At 41.8% G+C, this 19,466-nt stretch overlaps 1 protein-coding gene across 1 annotated transcript in view; it reads right to left on the reverse strand.

Annotated features, from left to right (window-relative positions):
* Nucleotides 1-2,992: 2,992 nt before the first annotated feature.
* The window catches only part of NHSL1 (NHS like 1), a 286,939-nt gene continuing 270,465 nt past the window's right edge, over nucleotides 2,993-19,466 (reverse strand). Inside the window, exons 6-8 of the mRNA XM_060240165.1 lie at nucleotides 14,516-17,875; nucleotides 13,741-13,870; nucleotides 2,993-5,113 (exon numbers count right to left, since the gene is read on the reverse strand). Of these exons, the coding sequence (XP_060096148.1) occupies nucleotides 4,492-5,113; nucleotides 13,741-13,870; nucleotides 14,516-17,875 (4,112 nt within the window). The 3' untranslated portion in view covers nucleotides 2,993-4,491. The remainder of the gene's footprint in view (nucleotides 5,114-13,740; nucleotides 13,871-14,515; nucleotides 17,876-19,466) is intronic.

Raw genomic sequence — 19,466 nt, forward strand, 5'->3', positions numbered from 1 at the left:
GTATGTGTTTATTCCTTTTGATTTCAGTAGCACTTATGCATGCGTACTTGAGCACAAGCAGCAAAATGATTGACTGACCAGTATTCTAAAACCCAGTTCAGAGAAAGATTATTAGACTGTCTGTATGATTTCATTTCATCTGATGATTGGATTAAACTGTCATCTTTGTTTGGGGACCATAGTTGCTTTCAATAGCCATTTCTCAAGGTAAAATGATTAAATCTGCAGCCAGTCTCCATTTTAGGAATATGACTCTCTTTTTTCCTTTTCTCAAACACACCTTTACTCAAATATAGAACTATCTCCAGACTAGAAACTTCCCTTTGTTAAGGGTGCTTTATCCAGCCACCAAAAACACAGTGCTTAACTGCTGAGCTTATGGTCTCCTCTCTGTGTCCAATACTGATGGGCACCTTTGTCTATTCTTTGTATATAACTTGAAAAATCAGTTTTCCCTAACCCATCAATTACACCTGATTTTCATTTCTAAATACAGAAACTGGTATGCTCAAAAACATTGGTAGGAAACCAGATTGAAGTAATATGTTTAGTGCTGTGATCTGGATAGACCAGGTTAGCTCAATCTCATCAGATCTCAGAAGCTAAGAAGGGTCAGCCCTGGTTAGTATTTGGATGGAAGTCCACCAAAGAAGTCCAGTAGGCAATGGCAAACCATGTCTCTTGTCTTGAAAATTCTACAAGGTCACCATAAGTCCACTGCGATTTGATGGCACTTTACACACACATACAGTATATTTAGCACATCCCTCTAATCCTTCCTTCTGACTATAACAGGAGTAGGTGATAATCTAGCACCATCTAGTAAATATCAGGAGCAGTAGCTGAATAAATCTCTTCTGTCCATAAGCCAATGTGTAAGGGGGGGGGGGGGTCAAGCCTTCTCCGTTCCAATCTCAAAAACAACTTGTAATTGTAAAAAACTGGCCACAGAGCTACATGCATTGTTAAAGTCTCTATCCCTTTTCATATGAGTAGGGTAACGAAGTAATACATCCTTTTAACTCCAAATATTAAGTTCCCTTGTAAGACCTTTGGGATCTCAGTTCCCTAAATATTCTTGAAAACCTTCTTGTAGTAAATCAGCCTATGGCTAAACTTACTGGTATCTTTTAAGGAATTATTTTAGGTACTCAAATCTGTGTCAAGAGATATTTCAAGGATTGTGTCCATAGCAATCTTGTTCTCCTTTTATTTTAATAGAGAGAATGTGATATTATGTAACTAAAGACTAGCATTTCTGCAGTTGTATGTTTTACTGCCATGTTTTTAAATAACCACCTATATTAAAGTGCCTGCATTTGAAACCAGATGATGCTTATGCTGCTTTGTAATTAATATCCTTTTGATTATATAAATGTTCATTGATTACTCAGAATCTGAGTGTCTTTGATTTTATCAAGAACAGAAAACCTATTTCTGCATTTTGGGTAGAAATAAGAGGGTGCATCCCTAGCTTTCCAAAATCTAGATGATTGATTTCAAATGACAAAATCAGTTTGCCTCCCAAAGAAACATAACTTACCATCTGCTTAATGTCTACATCCCTTATGTTATTATAAAGAACCATTAAACTTCAGTATTTGTACACTTTTACCTATTTGTGTTCACAAGGTTCAACAACTGAAATCAGTTTAACAATTTATGTGAAGTTAATTGTGCAGAATGTAGTTTAGCCTTGGCTACAATTATGAAGTGCACTTCAGGGAACCATGTTATGAAAATGTTGAATCTTAGGGAAATGGTGGACGATAAATCTAAGTAAATAAATGTCACCCAGCTAGGTACAAACTAGCTCTGAGCGAGCCGTGCCACAACAGCCTAATGTAAGCAACAACTCAGTGTGAGTCATAATTCACTCACCAATGCTCAATGATCTATCATAAAGTTCTCTTCATATTAGATAACTCTGCTCTTTTTTTTGTGGGGGAGGGTGTCCTCTCATATAGTGCTGGGCTTTGTATACAGTCTGGAATGGTGTGACTCTGACATGGTGATTCTGGCTGATGTAAAGCTCAATGCAGCATGATAAATCTCTCCACCTGCAAACTGAAGCTTCTTGAAAGACCTCTTTTTCTCTTCATTCTTTTGATAAGCATGAGTTCTACTTAGGGAACAGGTACATTTGCTCCCTCTGAATGGAGGACTGGATCTTAGGCATTTTTGTGGCAGCCTTTGATTTCTTGAATCTACCAGCAAACACTGATTTTCAGGTACAAGCGGGTGTTCCTGCAGCTACTCTTTCCATCTATGTTGCGTATAACGATACATAATTTCTTTTGACTCATTTGCTATTTCACACATTTTAGGGTAAAGTGAGGTTGCAGTTTTTCATATGATCTGTCATAATCATAAATTGCTGGAGCTCAATAATCCACTTGCAAAATAGGAACATTAAAGGCTGGAAAAAATGGCCTCAATTTACAAAGCTTGAAAATGAGAAGAGAGCATATATGTACTGGTTGTGTAGGAATATAGCTGAGATATGAGTTTTCCTACTGGGCTTGGATACAGTATGTTTTAACTCAGAACATTTTTAGAAATGAATCCTGAATATAATATTTGAATGGTTTCCTTAATATTACTTAGATGGATGAATAGTTTATGACAACAGTGGTCAGTCTTTCTGGTGGCATTGCAAGTCAAGTCCAAAGCATGTGATTGGGCCACTCTTATGCTCACTAAAGTACATCAGCATGCACCCACAGACACAGGTGCCTTGGAGTAGTTAAACTTTGGTGTACTGCAAATGAGAGCAGGAAAACATTATAGCTCAGGAGAAGCAACAGGTATACCAGCCTGACTATACCTTGACTGTATGCCACATAGCTTGCTTGTATGCCTATAGTCACCCATTGTGTGCCACATACCCTTGCTGCCCACAGTGATACTTTGATCACCCATGACTTATGGTTTCCAGAGGAATGGCTTCTAGTGGTTTCCAAGTGTTGCATTATTGACTTCAGAGACAAGATGGCAAATGGCGACCTTGTTTATTGATGCAGAGTCACAGCACTGTCAGCATCCCTTTCTTGAGTTGAATGAAGGCCCCTGAAATTTACATTACTAAGAAATACACAGATGAAGGAAAAAATAAATTATCTACATAGAACATTTTTTTGTCTTGTTGTCTAAAAATGTAAAAATTCCAATATTAGGGGTGGCAGGACAAAAGTTATCTTTAAGTACTTCCATTATGTACAAACATTATAAAAACTGCACAAACCATCATGTAAAGTTCCTTTTCAAAAACTAAAGGCTTTTAAAAAAATGGTGATCAAACCTGCCAGTTATCAGTTTTCCTTTACAAGTAAGAAAAAAGATTTTTTAGAAGTGTCATTGGTGAAATACACAATAATATTAAGCAAGCCCTACTAAATTGTTAAGATTTTTCCTCAAATCAAGAAAATGCCAAATGTACACCCCAAAAGGAAAAAAAATGTAATGTACTCTTTGGTAACCAAAAAATAGCAAGCATTCAATATTTCAAGTGATAGGTTATTGACAAAAACCTCTCCATTTTAACAAACTGATGAAAAACTGGCAACAATGGAACTCCTACCCAGTTTATTTGAGAATGGGACTCTATGCAGCTCTATAGTATTCCAGCATTTGCTTGCTTTTCAGATCTAGAAATGTATGGCTGTGTTTGCTTATCCCTATCCACCCCTGAAGGTAACTACACCTTCCTTATAAATCAGCAGTTATTCTTTGATCCTCCTAAATAACATCTTGATTTCAAAGAAACTCATCCAGGAACATGGGTTTCTGAGACCCAAGACTGTAAATGTGGCTGCACAGCAGTTCTGTATTACAACAGTGCTTCTTTCTTGTTGAGTTGTTACAATATTGAATCTGTTCAGAATGTGGATGGCCAGATCAGTGATGCTGTTGGTGACATGGTCAAGCCTAGAGGAGTCCACACCAGAAGCAACTGTGAAGATAATGTCAGCCTGGCTAATCTAATAGGCCACATATTTCATTCTATCTGTCCGTGCTCAAGCGATATTTCTAAATTTCATAAATAGAACACTTAAACAGCTACTGCCACCCTGTACCACAGAAGCTTCCCATTTTATTTGCAGACTTGCTCTATTTTTACACCCTTCCAAAAAAAAAAAAAAAGTCACATACAACCCAGGATCTGAGAACAACATTTTTGTCTTACAAGAGGATTCCTTAAAAGGCTTCAATGTAGAAGTCTGCTGGTTAAGTTTAATTTTTTTTAAAAAAATCACAAGCCCTATCCAACCAAGCCAGAGAGAGACTGGTGATGCAGCTGCCATAGAGGAACTCATGTTAAATACTTGGCAAAGTAAGTGGTGATGATTTAGGCTGTCTCCTAGGCTTGGCTTATTTCATATATATTTTTGGAAGCCTCAACGTCACAGCGCCTTACTTCTTAATTCTCAATAATTTTTTTTTCAGCTGGTGGGCATACATCCAGTGTTCTCAAGGATCCAGTGTTCTCCATTAAGTTTTTTCACTGGAGTGGGCCTCTTCATTAATGTCAATTTCATCAACATTAAACACATCAAGCAACCCCTTTGAAGTCCTATGAGTCCTGCTCTCTGAAGGTTCAACTGCTTCCACATCTCCCTCACTGATAACAGTCATGGGGCTACTCTGGATGCGGTTTCGAACATTGTACTTGCTGCTTGCGGCAGATGGTGGAGTTCGAGATCGGCTATACCTGATGTTAGAAAAAGACAGACTCCTTGGCATGAGGCCTTCACTCTTCGCCCACTCTTCCTGGGCCCGCCTGTTCTTGATAGGAGAACAGTTCATACTACTTTCAGAAAGGTCCCAAGGAGAATCTATCTTGGCTCTTTGAAATCGTGGGTCTGTGTTCTTTAGCATCTCTGCAGCTGACATGCGAGAACTGGTATCTGATCGACTCCCTTTTTTAAGCAACAGTGCTTTGAAATTGTCATTGCTGGTGCTACTCTTGCGGATATTTCTCTGAATTGATCCTGCCTGCTTGAGGGAAGCCAGATTTGGGGATGTACCAGTGGGTGTAACTGGGGGTGATGGAGAATGATTTCGAGCACGGTCATCATCAGAGTCTTTGCGGCCAAGGACTTTCCTTTTGGATCTGTGATTTTCATGCATGAGAAGAAGAAAAGAGAACAAAAACAGTTATGTGTTTCACAAACAAAGGAATGCTGTTTCACAAAAAAAGTATTGCTTCTACATAATAGCATAAGAAGCCAAATGAGCAATTACACAAAACTGAATGATGTTCCTAGAAAAACAGGAATTGTGATAAGGGAAATCTAAACCATTTATTTTTATTCTACCTGTAGAGAACTAAATTAATCCAGTCATTGACTGAGGGCATTCTGACATGAAGAAAATATTTGAATCTTGCTAGCCATATTTTCTTAATGAAACATGTTTGTAATGCAGTAGCCTTCTGTAAATAACACAACCTGGAAAATATATACTAATTATATTTGTCATGGTGTCCAAAATGCCAAACAGAAGAAAATGAAATCTAAATTAAATTCATACACTCTGTGGGAAGCTAACAACATAAGCATTTTACTGTATCACATAGTAATTTGCATGTAGATTTATCTAAAATCAGCTAATTGACTTGCAAAGAGGGAAAGATATATCACTTAAAACAGCTAATCAATCTGCATTTAAGGGAAACCACACTTAGAGGTTAAACACAGGAAAAATGACTGTTTAGCTGAACAGGGTAAAATGCACACATTGTTCCTTTCTAGTTAACACAGGTGGAGGTAGCACTTAATTGGTGTTAAGTAAAGAAAGTGTGGTATACTTGCTTTTCTGTCTGGGACCATCAGAATAGTCTATTAAAGGATCACTTTTCAAGAATATCAAACCCAATGTAGTCTTGGGTAGGGATGGGCATAAACCAAATTAAGAACCAAGTTCTGTAATGAATGAGGCCACCTCATGGTTCACAATCCACCCACAGACTGCCATGGTTTTTGCCAGGGGTTGTTTTGTAGAAAAATAGGTGGTGGAGCTCATTAGCATATGCCCCCCCCCACCAGCTAAAAGCAACCCAACACAAGAAAGGAGAGCCCCGGGCAAGCGAGGCCACCCTCTCCAGTCAAAAGGTCAGCAAATTACCCACTGCCCAAAATTACATAAGAAGTGGAGAAAGGATGGTGCGGGCTTCTCCAGGGGTTAATAAGGGCTGGTGGGGGTGTGAAAAGCTCCTGGTGGCTGGCTGGCTGCTCTCCTAATCCAGGGATTCAGCAAGGATTGTTATGCAGCTGTACCTACTATTCAATGGACAAGGCAGGTGGGGAAAGAGGAGGGGGGCTCTCAGAAAGGTTCAGGAGCTGTGCTCCTGAGAGCTCCTGCTGAATTTAAGGCCTGGTTTTTGCAGTGGTTTGTGGCCCTCTCCAGAGTTGCGCCACCTCCCTTCACTCCCTTCACGCCCTCTTCGCAGTCGCACCAAAGCAGCCCCTTGGTATACCTTGGAGCTGCAAAGGATGAAGCGGCAGCTTAAACAGCTAGAGCAAGTGTGGCAGAGATCTTTTGATGAGGAATCTAGAACTTCTTATAGAACATTTTTGAAGGTCTATTAGAAGGCTGTGAAGTCCGCTAAGAAAGATTTCTATGCGACCTCTATTGCGTCTGCGAAATCGTGCCTGGCCCAATTGTTTAGAACGATTTAATCTTTGACTACTCTGCTGACAGACAATCAAAAAGACAGAGAATTGGATATTGGCTGTGAGGCTTTTGTGACCTATTTCGCAGATAAGATCTCGACTCTCCGCCAAAATCTTCCAGCCACAATTGACACAGTATGGGAACTGGAAGCCCATTGTCCATCTTTTGGTCCCATGTTGGACCACTTCAGCTGCCTTTCTCTGGAGGATATGGACAGGATCCTGGCTGTGATGAAACCTACTACTTGTCCTCTGGATCATGTCCATCCTGGTGTATTAAAGCGGATGGAGATGATATCCAGGGTTCCTTAGCTGAGATTGTCAACTTATCCCTGTCATCAGGGACATTTACAGCTAGGCTTAAAGAGGTAGTGGTCTGCCCATTTTTGAAGAAACCATCTTTGGACCCAATGGTCCTAGCCAGTTACCGCCCAGTCTTGAATTTACTGTTTCTGGGAAAGGTGATTGAGAAAGCGTTGGCAGAGCAGTTCCAAGCGTTCCTGGAAGATATATCCACCCTTGATCCCTTCCAGTCCGGCTTCTGGCCTGGTCATGGGGCAGAGACTGCTTTGGTTGCCCTCACAAATGATCTCAGAAGGCATCTGGATCAAGGCGGGTCAGTGCTGCTGTTGCTCCTAGATCTTTCAGCAGCGTTTGACACAGTCGATTATGATCTAATGACCCACCGTCTTGCCGACGATGGAGTTCAGGGGATAGCCTTACAGTGGTTTTCCTCCTTTCTCTGTGGTCGGGGACAAAGGGTGGTGATTGGCGAGCAGACCTCCCTATGTTATCCACTAGAATGTGGTGTACCACAGGGAGCTATTCTCTTGCCAATGATGTTTAACATCTATATGCGCCCCTTTGCCCAGACTGCCAGAGGTTTTGGGCTGGGCTGTCACCAGTATGCAGATGATACCCAGCTCTATCTGTTGATCGATGGTCATCCAGAGTCTGCCCCAGACCATCTGACCAGGGCATTGGAAGCTGTGGCCAGTTGGTTACAACTAAGCCGGCTGAAGCTCAATCCAACTAAGATTGAGGTCCTGCACCTGAGTCAAGGGGGGACACGACCAGGCATCCAACTCCCCACCCTGGATGGGGCACCTCTCGTGCCAACCCAGAAGGTGAGGAGCTTGGGTGTGATGCTGGACGCCACCCTTTCCATGAAGGCCCAGATTAAAGCAATTGTACGATTTACCTTTTACCATCTTCAGCAGGTCGAACAGCTAGCACCCTATCTGGCCCCCTGGGACTTATCTACAGTGATCCGTGCAATGGTCACTTCCAGGCTGGACTACTGTAACTAGCTCTATGCAGGCTTGCCCTTGGGACTGATCCGGAAACTCCAGCCGATGCAGAATGCAGCAGCACGATTGTTGATTGAACTGCCCATACAGTCGGCTGATGCTGTGCAATCTGAACTGGCTACCAATTGAGTACCAGATCCATTTCAAGGTACTAGTACTGACATTTAAAGCCTTGCGCGGCCTGGGGCCAACATACCTATGGGACCGCCTCTCCCCTTATGAGCCCCGGAGATTGCTACAATCAACATCTTCTGACCATCCATGGCCCAAAGGACTTCCGGCTTGCCTTGACCAGGGTCAGGGCCTTTTCGGCCCTGGCTCCTATCTGATGGAATCAGCTCCCTATGGAGATTCGGGCCCTACCAAATTTACTACCATTCCGTAGGGCAGGAGTGGGGAACTTTTTTTCTGCCAAGGGCCATATGGATATTTATAACAACATTCGCGGGCCACAAAAAATTATCAACTTAAAAAACTGCTTCACTGAGGGATAATATTTGAAGTCACGTGGGGAGAGCCTAATCTGGCACACACACATACACACACACACATGGCCTGCTGCCCTAGGCAAATGCATAGGTCCAGGGCTTTTTTGTAGAAAAAGCCCAGCAGGAACTCAGTATCATATTAGACCACATCCCCTAATATAGGTCACACATTCATTAGCATATTAGGCCACATCAGTGGTCATTTTGTAGAAAAATAGGTGGTGGAGCTCATCCAGGGATTGTTATGCAGCTGCACCTAGTATTCAATGGACAAGGAGGTGGAACTCTCAGAAGGAGGAGGAACTCTCAGAAAGGTGCAGGAGCTGTGCTCCTGTGAGCTTCCACTAAATCTGAGGCCTGGGCCACACCATCTGGGATAATCAAGTGCAAACTGAACTGTGACAGTAACTTTTCCAGGCCCTGCAGCAATTCTGGCTGGCCAGCCAGGCCCTATGAAGGCTGCTGCACAGCACATTTGGGCCCTGTGATCCCTGCCTGGTCCTGGGGAGGCTGCTGCACAGCACACAACTGGGTCCCACGATCCTCGCTGGCCAGCCAGGCCCCAGAGAGGCTGCCACAGAAAGTCCAGAAAAGGGCAACTAGAATGATTAAAGGGCTGGAACACTTTCTCTATGAAGAAAGGTTGAAACGCTTGGGACTCTTTAGCTTGGAGAAACGTCGACTGCGGGTTGACATGATAGAGGTTTTCAAGATAATGCATGGGATGGAGAAAGTAGAGAAAGAAGTCCTTTTCTCCCTTTCTCACAATACAAGAACTCGTGGGCATTTGATGAAATTGCTGAGCAGACAGGTTAAAACGGATAAAAGGAAGTACTTCTTCACCCAAAGGGTGATTAACATGTGGAATTCACTGCCACAGGAGGTGGTGGCGGCCACAAGCATAGCCACCTTCAAGAGGGGTTTAGATAAAAATATGGAGCAGAGGTCCATCAGTGGCTATTAGCCACAGTGTGTATGTGTATATATATATAAAATTTTTTTTGCCACTGTGTGACACAGAGTGTTGGACTGGATGGGCCACTAGCCTGATCTAACATGGCTTCTCTTATGTTCTTACGTTCACATGGCTTGGTTCAGCCCACCAATCCCCGAGGGCCACACCAAGTGACCTCGAGGGCTGTATCACGGCCCTCGAGATGGAGGTTCCCCACCCCTGCTGTAGGGCCTGCAAAATGGAGCTATTCCTCTGGGCTTTTGGCTGAGGCAAGCGGGCATCCTCACCTTACTATTTATATCATCTAACAGACCTCCCTGCTCTGACCAACTAATCAGATGGCTGGATATCGGGCCTATAGCTATGACATCTATGAAACTCATGATATTTATATCTTAAATCTATAAAATACGTTGTACCATCCATGCAGCATATTTTGATTGTTTATTGATTGTTTTATGGTCTTACTGTTGGATTTTTACTGTTTTATTGTGCTTGTGATATACCCTGAGCCCATTGCAGGGAAGGGCAGACTATAAATCTACAAAGATTAAATAAATAAATAAAGTGTGCTGCTTCTGTGGCACAACTCTGGGAGGGGGATACATTTAAAAATCCCCCCCTTTCCTCTCTGGAGTCATGCCACATTGGCAGCATACCTCCACAAATGAAGGGAAGGCCTCCTTTCACTCTTGGAAGTGTGCCGCCGCTGTGGCACAAGTAAGGGAGGGAAAGGGGGGGAACATTTAAAAATCCTATGCACTTGAATCAGTTCAAGAAATGGAAACATTTGTGGAGGTTCACAAACTATGGTTTATGAGACCTCGCGAACCCCCAGTTTCCTGTTCATGACTATCCCTAGTCTTGGGGTCTAGCCTGTCTCTTGTCTGCCCTTCCCTTTCGAAGGGAGGAAGTATTGTGTGAACAGGGTTGTACTGTATTTATTCGAACACTGAGTGGCTGCAAGCAAAAGCCAACTCTGTAGCTTGCTTGGCCAATAATAAACTTCAGAAATCCATGAGCCTTTCTTTTTCCCTCCTCCCCCTCGAACTGAGGACTCTGATTTGTAACCACCTGAAACTATTTACTTTATCAAATTGTGGCTTCTCCTTTGATAACTGGGCAGAATTAAACTGTGGAATCTCACTTTGTAAACAAGAAACAAATCACAATTCACTGTTTCATCTGGCATGGATATCACAAAAAATTGCAGTTTGTTACAAACAAAGAAGTCTTTAGTCTGAGATGCACATGATGAGGAGAGGGAGTGTGATAACCTTATGACTTCTGAACCTTCAGTTCTTGGATTCAACAAACTACAGGTTTTGTGGCACCACTTTTCTTGACCTGCCTCTGAAATACCAGGGATGTTAAATTCTGTGTTGATACAGAGGGTGTGATGAAATAAATATCATACTTCCCAGTTCACTTTTTACCTACTCCATACAATAAAGACAGCAGTATATCACTTCCCAGAGTCATTTCTTAGAATGCAGCAGGATGGAATTTTACTGCATTTACTGAGTGCATGTGGACATGTTTGCCCATAGAAAATAACTTTTTAATTTACAATGCATACACAAAGTCAAGAGCTAGATGAATTTTAAAATGTACTTTTACAGGCTAGAAATGGAGGGGGGTGGGAGACAAAGCCATATAAACGTGCAGAAGAGGCTAAATGATACTAGTCTTTGAAAGGCAATACTGTATTTTACTAACAATGTGGATACTGCAACAAAAGTAAAATGGCATTCTCAGTAACCATCACATATATAAGATTTAACACAAAATACACACATTACTTTTTTAAAATGTGCAATACAGACCATTCCCCTTGTAAAAAATATAAAGGGCATCAATTACAGTCAACAGACTAAAAAAAAATCTACTGATACAATGGGGCTCAACTGTATTTAAGAACACTTGTTCTTATTATGGCCATATTAGCCTGCTCCACACCTTCTCCTTCCAGCCATAATAGGAATTCTCCGTGATAAGGACAAAGCCAGTTTGCAATGCGTCAGCACCAGGAAAAGCAAAATACCAAAGTGTAAAAACCAGCTAATAACCCACAGGAAGTATTCTAATGCTAGAGAATATTTTCCAGTTGGGGAGGTGCTGTGGCTCAATGGAAGAGCTTCTGCTTTGCATACAGATGGTCCCAGGCTCAGTCCCCAATACCTTCAGTTAAAAGGACCAGGTAGGACATGATGTGAAAGACCTCTGCCTGATACTCTGAAAAGCCCCTGCCAGCCTGAGTAGATAATACTGACCTTGATGGTATGATTCAGTATTAGGTAGCTTCATGTGTAAGAGTTCATACCAGCACTGGCCATTTTAACAAAGAAGACTTGGGTGGTATCAAGAGGAATGGTATTGTGAATACTATTAATCCTAATTAGTGATTTTGGCATAGCCAAAGCCTAGGATATGCTGAGGGATACTGACTTTTCTCCCTTTAAATGGTAGACTCCCAGTCTTCTTTTGAAAGAATTTCTCCATTTCAAAAGAAACTAATTATGAGTAAGTAGAAAAGACTTTGGAGGATGGTGGAAGACAGGATGGCCTGGCGTGACTTTGTCAATGGGGTCGCAAAGAGTCGAACTTGACTGTGCGGCTGAACAACAACAAAAAGAAAAGAGTAAGAATTCAGTAGCACTTTAAAGACTAACAAAATCTATGGTAGGTGAGGAGAGAAATGAGCAGTGACTCACAAAAGCTCACACTTTACCACAAATTTTGTTGGTCTTCAAGGTGCTACTAGATTGTTACAATTTTCTACTGCTGCAGACAAACACGGCTGCCCATCTAAATTCTGGGTAACTTTCTCACACACAGGACCAGCTAAGCAGTTCTTTGGATTCTGCCATATATATGTTGAATTTATATATAGTCTACATGAATTTACAGAACTTGCAAGAAAGCACAGACTATATTATTCCGAAAGCATAACTGCTTGCCACAGAGGGATATTTGCTCTGCAACAGCAAGACTAGGATTTTTTTTTTTAACATTTAACACTATAAAACATAAACAGGGCATGATTTAAATCTTTGTTCTCTCTTTGCAAAAAGTAAACAGATAACAGAAGATAATGGAAAAGTCTCTGAATAACTAGGAAGCAGTTGCTATCTGCACAAATTAACCCAGTTGAGATGCCTATCCCTGTGATGATATATGCAGTTAGTTTCCATTACTCTTCAGAAATCTGTTCAATACATGCCAAGAGGTGTCCACAAGATGGAGCCAGTGCTGCACATTAGCTCTTTTAAGTCAAAAATCACTCATGTTCTTATATTAAGTTTTCTTCTTGCAGCTCCCTTATAGCTGAGGTTGGGACACAAACTTCCAGGTTTTTCTGTTTTCTATTTGCAAGGACCTGCTGTTGATGCACATGCATAGAGAACAAAGCTGCCCTGCAGCCTCCAGCCTCTCTTTGTGTACCCAGGGGAAAGAGCAGTATGGAAGAGGAAGAGGTGAGGCCACCCAACAACTGAAATAATTCTTTCATGTCTTTGACCATTATCCTATTTCTTATTATGCTACACCATCTCCTACATTCTCTTGGTCTGCTGCTTAAGGCCCTAGCCTTGACAATGGTTAACAGTGAGGTTATAACTGTGTATCCTGTCATAGGATTGTGATATCATATCCTTGTAGCTCATTTCCTCTTGGGATTGTGGTTTAGGGGTTAAGGATGTGTCCCAACCCAGGTTTTGAGGTTTTGTTTTAAAAATCAAGGGATATGGATGTATATGTCTGTATTGCACCTTTCAATCAACAAACTAGCGTGCCACAAAATAGCCCATCCTCCTCTGGATTATGACATATTATAATCCAGCTACTGTCATATGTTTTGCCATATGACTGACAAATCACGTTTACTTGCCAGTTTAAGCCACGCTTGCCATGAAGCATTAGCGTTGAGCCTCTGTCCCAAACTGCACCATATAATCAGCGAAGAAGAGTAAAAAGGCATGGAGGGCAGAGGGAATGAAAACAAAACAAAAAAGATACACAGAGAAAGTAACAGTATATATTAAATCAAGAAGACCGAGAGCAACAGCACAATATACACGTTCACCTGGCATTTTCATTGGGACAAAGGCTGGCAGTTTTACCATATTTATCTCTCTGCCAGCAAAATTAATAAAGGTGTTCTATGGTATACTCTAACTACAAATATGTATCACCTGCATCTAAATTTTAAAAGCAGAATAGCTAGAATCTTTTAAAATCTTGAGAGGACTTTATTAATAAAATCATGGGACAGGACATATGATGCAACACAAATGTGGCTGCTTAAGAAATACCTGTGAATGGCTGCAAAAAGATCCTCTGTTGTTCGTGGTCTAGCTGGCATTGCCACAGCATCACTGACTTCCCTATAACTGAGGCTTTGCAGGAAAAAGCTGTTGGATGCATCTGAGTCAAACACCTCAGCTGAAAAGGAAGTGGGAAAATCATGCAGAATAAGATGACGAGCATCAGAAAAACAGAGTAATCCCAGTTCAGTGGCTGACTGAAGAAAAGAAATATAGGAAGATTCCTTTTTTTAAAAGTCATCTTTTCACTTACAAAAATACCTAAGCAAGTGCAATACCATGCATGTTTATTCAGAAGTCTATTCCACTGGGTTAAATGGGGCTTGCTCATATGTAAATGCAGAGGTGACTGCTGCCACAATTGTTTCTGGTACTTGCAGTCTCTAAAAGGCTTAAGTTTGTTTATCGGGAACAGGAAATTCCCATTGAAGTCCCCCCCCTTGATTACTGTGTCAGTTTAAAAGCTACAAATACATCAATAAACTTTAAAACAGTAGACTAAATCTTTTTGACAGGTAATCTCCATTTTAAGTTAAATAAAAATGCCAACAGAGATTCTGCATGCATAATCAACCCTAGTTCTGTGATTTCCCTTAGGAAAGAGTCTCTGCATTGAGAGTTTTGAAATTAAGTCAGTACTACAACCACCCCCCTCACTTCACTCCCCCCTTTCCAATCACTAATACACGTAGGGGGCAAAGTAGGGGGGCAAAAGGACAAATAGGGGGGAGAAGTAGGGGGGCAAAAGGACAAACAGACTTACCACTTTCATCCCCTGGAGATGGCTGTCCATCTGCTCTAGTGATGCTATCTCCATTTCTGTCAGAAATGCTTCCTTCACACAAGCCAGACAGCTCCTCCTGCTTTGGCAGCAGTGACGAGACACTGGTTTCCTCTGTCTCACACAAGGTGGAATCTGCATCTCTTCCTTCTGGACCTAGGTTGCCAGAGTTCATTTCATAGGAACAGAGTCCATCTGTGGGATAATCCTTAGCCTGGCTGAACTGTGCAATTGCAGCATCCCTTGTAGGCAGACTTGCAGCGCTTCTGACTGTTTCTCCCACTTCAGCTATTTTTTCTGCAGCAACATCGGGCTGTGGGGGTGGCACAATCAGGAACAGTTTGGGCTTCTTTGAAACAGGTGGTGGCTTCTTGTTTGGCAATATACCCTGAGATTTACTGGGTGATTCCAACTGCCCCTGAAGCGGCAAACTTTCAAGATCAGAGTGAGAACCTTCCTTCTGTGATAGCACTTCTTCAACACTGACTGGTAATAAATCACTGGCAATGGACTGAGCTACACTGGCTTCACTTCCAGACATTTTGCCACTGGCAAGTTCAGGGGTGTTGCTACATGATCCCTGGCCAGGATTGTAAACAAAGCTCTTGTCAGAAGAACTATGGATATTCATCTCACCTTTATCCTGACTGTTGTGTTCTACTGGCACACATAGTTTTAAAGGTGACTGTGCTGAAAAAACTTCATTATTTTTTACCTGAGGATTGGTTTCAGAAGTAGCTTCGGCTGACTGGTCAATCACTGACATCACAGCTTTCTTCACAGACCTCAGTTGTACCATTTGCAGTGCTTCGGTGGTTATTAGAGGCATTGTAGGCTTAGTGGAATCTTCTTTGCTGATTGGCTGTATCCTTGTGTTACAAGAATTACCTTCTGGGTTATATTTCTTGAAAAGCATTTTTTTATATGCACCTTTTGCAAGCTTTGGGTCCAGAGGTGGGGCTGGTGGAGGAACTGAGGAAAGAAGGGGAGGGGGAGATGGAATGGGGGGTGACAAGGGAGAGCAATCATTGACTGATTCATCTTGAGGTGAAAAATGAAACCATGGATCATTCTGAGGAAAAGAAGCATGCATAATTGTTTCTGGTGGAGGTGGTGGGAAACTGGGAGAAGCTGATTGGTGAGTTTGATTCATGACATCTGTTAAGGGGGGAAGAGGGGGAGGAGGAAGATGTTCAGTAGAATCTGGAGACATTAATGGAGAAGGAGTAATCAGAGGGAAGGAAAACACAGGGTCCAATTTCTTTACACTCATATTCCCCTCAGTAGAAGTATTGGAAGAAAGGGATGTGGAAGAGGAAGACACTGAAACAGAAGACAATAGAGATGACTTTCTTTCAGGCACTTTAGGTTTCACCTTGGGCTTCCCATTTCCTGTTGATAGAGATTTTAAAACAACAGGCACAGGTGTAAGTGCTGTGGGTGTATTGGATTGGCTGGAATAACCACTAGATGGTGATGTAACTCTATGAGGCTTTTCAGGAGAAGTGCTCTTTGGTTTGGCCATCCCACTGGGCACTTGTGGTAGAGAAACACGTGGTCCATCATTGAGGCGGTTAATGCTATAATCATTCAGCATGGGTGCAGAATGAACTACTGGAGATCTTAACCTATCATCCTGTATCCCAGGGCAGTCACTATTGTAACTCCATTGGTCAACATACTCTGACTTGATGCTGCTTGTCTCGCTCTGAGAAGGTGTGACAGCACAGATGGAGTACATGTTCAGGCCTGTGGCAGACATCACACTGCTGCTGGCACTCACAGAGCTCTGGCTACGAGAGCGTAGCACCCATGGGTCATCATAATCACTGCAGGGGCTTTGAGATGGGGAGCCACCATTTTTACATTTAAGGTTCAATTGCAGGGAGTGCTGGAGGCTAGCAATTAGCTTGTCATCCAGAACTTGCCCACTGGACTGAGCTTTCTTCTTGGGGATCCTTCTGAGAGAGTCTGTTCTAGAAGGTGGAAGAGGTGGTTTCTTTGCTTTTGTTAAGGATATGCTCCGTGAGAGAGACTTGTCACTGCAGTTTGACAAGTCTCCCAGTGATCTCTTTTCAATTCCGTCGAACACATTAACAACACTGTGCCTGGGGTTTCCAAATCCATTATTATTAATGCAAATTTTACTAGACTTCAGACCGGAGTCCATATGCATGGAAGTGTAATAGCCATCATGGTCTACGGAATACAAAGAGCCTGAGTCTTCTTTGGCTGAGACTCGTTCAAGGCTGTTTGTACTCATATTGCTAACGGGTGTGGTGCATCCGGGAGTGGCACAATTTGGCTTGTGTAAGGCTACCTCTTCATTTCTTGTAGGCTTGAACCCGCAGTGCTTTATGCTGCCTTGACCTATGCCCTGTGTTTTATCTACTGAGTAACTGGATTCAGTCTTAATATCACTGCTTTGAGAATGATTTAGACTAAGATTATTCCTAAAGCTGTAGGTAATATTTTGGGACCCATTCTCCATACCTCCTGCACCACTAAGTGGCACTTCTGAATCTCCTAGGGAAAGGACCACCATAGGATTTGATGAGATAGTGTCCAGGGACTGTGAGTTCTGTGTAGAACTGTTCTTGTTCCAGCTACTAGAAGAATAGTGTTGATCCTTTGTGTTTACCATGCCGTTGGCAGTAAGATTGTCTCTTGGGTTTGTATATGAAGATGAGTTGGTGAGTCTATTATCTGGTGATCGAGCATTTGGTGTAGTATGAATAGCAATCACTTCTGAAGAGGCTGGTACGGCAGTATTTGGTATGACATGGGTTGAGTACATAGTATGTGCAGAGACCACGTCTATTGGGTTTTCTTCCAGTTCACTCTCAAAACTCTTTACCTCTTGAGATTTCGGCCTTTGAAGCATTCCTGTCCTACTGCTGTTCCTCATGGGAACCACACTATCATCCACTTGCAATTTGCTTATCTGGTGTGACACAGTTCCATCGTCTGTTGACTTGGAGATGCTATGCCTCCGTTCTAGTACACGCAAGGAAACCCTTGCTCCTGAACGAGGTAGACTGTGAAAACCCAAGTCACTGTTAAGCCGAGAGGCAAATACAACCCCTGCAGAATCACTCATCACAGACATGTTTCCAGAGGAGCTGGACAACTGAGACATCTGGGCGGCAATTCCTTGTCCTTTCTGTGCACGTATTCGCCTCACTGAAGGTGGCACCACTTTGACTTCCTCTGTCTGACAACTACAGTCCTTGGTCTCAGACCTCAGCAAGGCAGAATGACAGCTATCAAGCCTTCCTAGGGTGGAATAGTGATCTGGGACACACAAGGAATGGCTACGAAAGTCATTCTGAACAGTGCCAACTGTTGAAGTTAAAATAAAATAAAACAATTATTACACATTTGACTATATATCCCCACCTTTAAAACTGGCTGTATGGAGTAATTTTTTTACAAAAATATATAATTGGTCATATTTAATTTGCTGCCTTGCAAAGTTTGCCCAAATGTCAATAATAAACTAACAACAAAATTCCATGCAGTTGCTTCATTGAAAATGAGTGGCTTAGATTGGAGTAATTCTGTCACTGTATTATACTGTACACACATATGTGTATTATCTTTCTCATTTCTAGTTGATAAAGGAAGAAAATCGAAAATAAAAAGAATTTCCAAAGCTGTTTATTAATCAATCTTCTTTTCAAACTATGATTATCATTTCATTGCTAAAGAAATACTTTCCATTCACAAGCACCATGGGATTCCATGAAAGCTTTTTATAAATTTACAATTAATTCTATTTCAATCACATAATAGTGATTTGGTAGCCTATGCTATACCAAAGAAGGAAAAATGTAGCCCATATGACTGCTATTAAAACTGTTTAACCTAAAACCAGAGTGAAAAATGTAAATTATTTTTGCAGGAAGGGAGGCAGGAGCAAGGCAGCAGACCAAATTAACGCCTATATCATCGTTTGTTCATGAAGTCTGAATATAAGACTCTGAATAGGAACCCTAAAGAAGTGAGCAGTGACTCCAGAATGCTCATATCCTACCACAAATTTTGTTTAGTCTTTAAGGTGCTACTGGATTCTTACTCTTTCCTAGGAGCCCTAAAGTAATTGTTAGTATCTACCATAATTACATTTTTCTCTGAGTAGATTTAGTATCATGGAATACTCATTTTGTCATAGGAGCCCTATAAAATCAACAGCGCCAGAAGAGAAAGGCTGTAACTTTACAAACCTAGTGCATGTCTGGAACAGCAGAGTTCCAATCTCTTTTATGCGCAACTTGGTATGAAATGGGAACTGAAGACACAATTAATCTCTGAGGATGAACAAAAGTAGCATGGGAAATTGTTCTCCCTTTGGCTCAGACTCTGCTCCCTGAACAATGGCTTTTCTCTGAAGTACTGGTGAAAACAGATTGGCATGGAATCAAGTGTGGACAGCACAATCAAGTGTGCAGATCCATTTAAAACTTCAGTTTCAAAGTCACCCGCTCTTTCTTTTAAACTGATTAATATAGCGAAGGCCATATAAACTCAAATTGGAAGATAAATAAATTATATTAATAATCTAAAAGTGTGTCATTAGGTTAATAAAATGATGGTGGTGGAAAGTGCTGTCAAGTCAAAACTAACTTCTTGTGACCCCACAGTGTTTTCAAGGCAAGAGATATTCAGAGGTGGTTTGCCATTGCCTGCCTCTGCATCATGACCCTGGACTTCCTTGGTGGTCTCTCATCCAAATACGAACCAGACCCAACCCTGCTTCACTTCCAAGATTGGGCTAGCCTGGGCCCAAAATAGCTTTCATTTAAAACTTTCTGCTTTTAGGCAACTTTTTCTGCACTGAACATGCTCTGAGAAATATTTAGTCTACATTCTACTGTGAATTGGCATACTTACAGGGTGTTGCATTAAAATAGCTCTATAAAGAGCCTTTTCT

This window comes from Heteronotia binoei, chromosome 1 (genome assembly GCF_032191835.1).
Source record: "Heteronotia binoei isolate CCM8104 ecotype False Entrance Well chromosome 1, APGP_CSIRO_Hbin_v1, whole genome shotgun sequence".
NCBI lineage: Eukaryota > Metazoa > Chordata > Lepidosauria > Squamata > Gekkonidae > Heteronotia > Heteronotia binoei.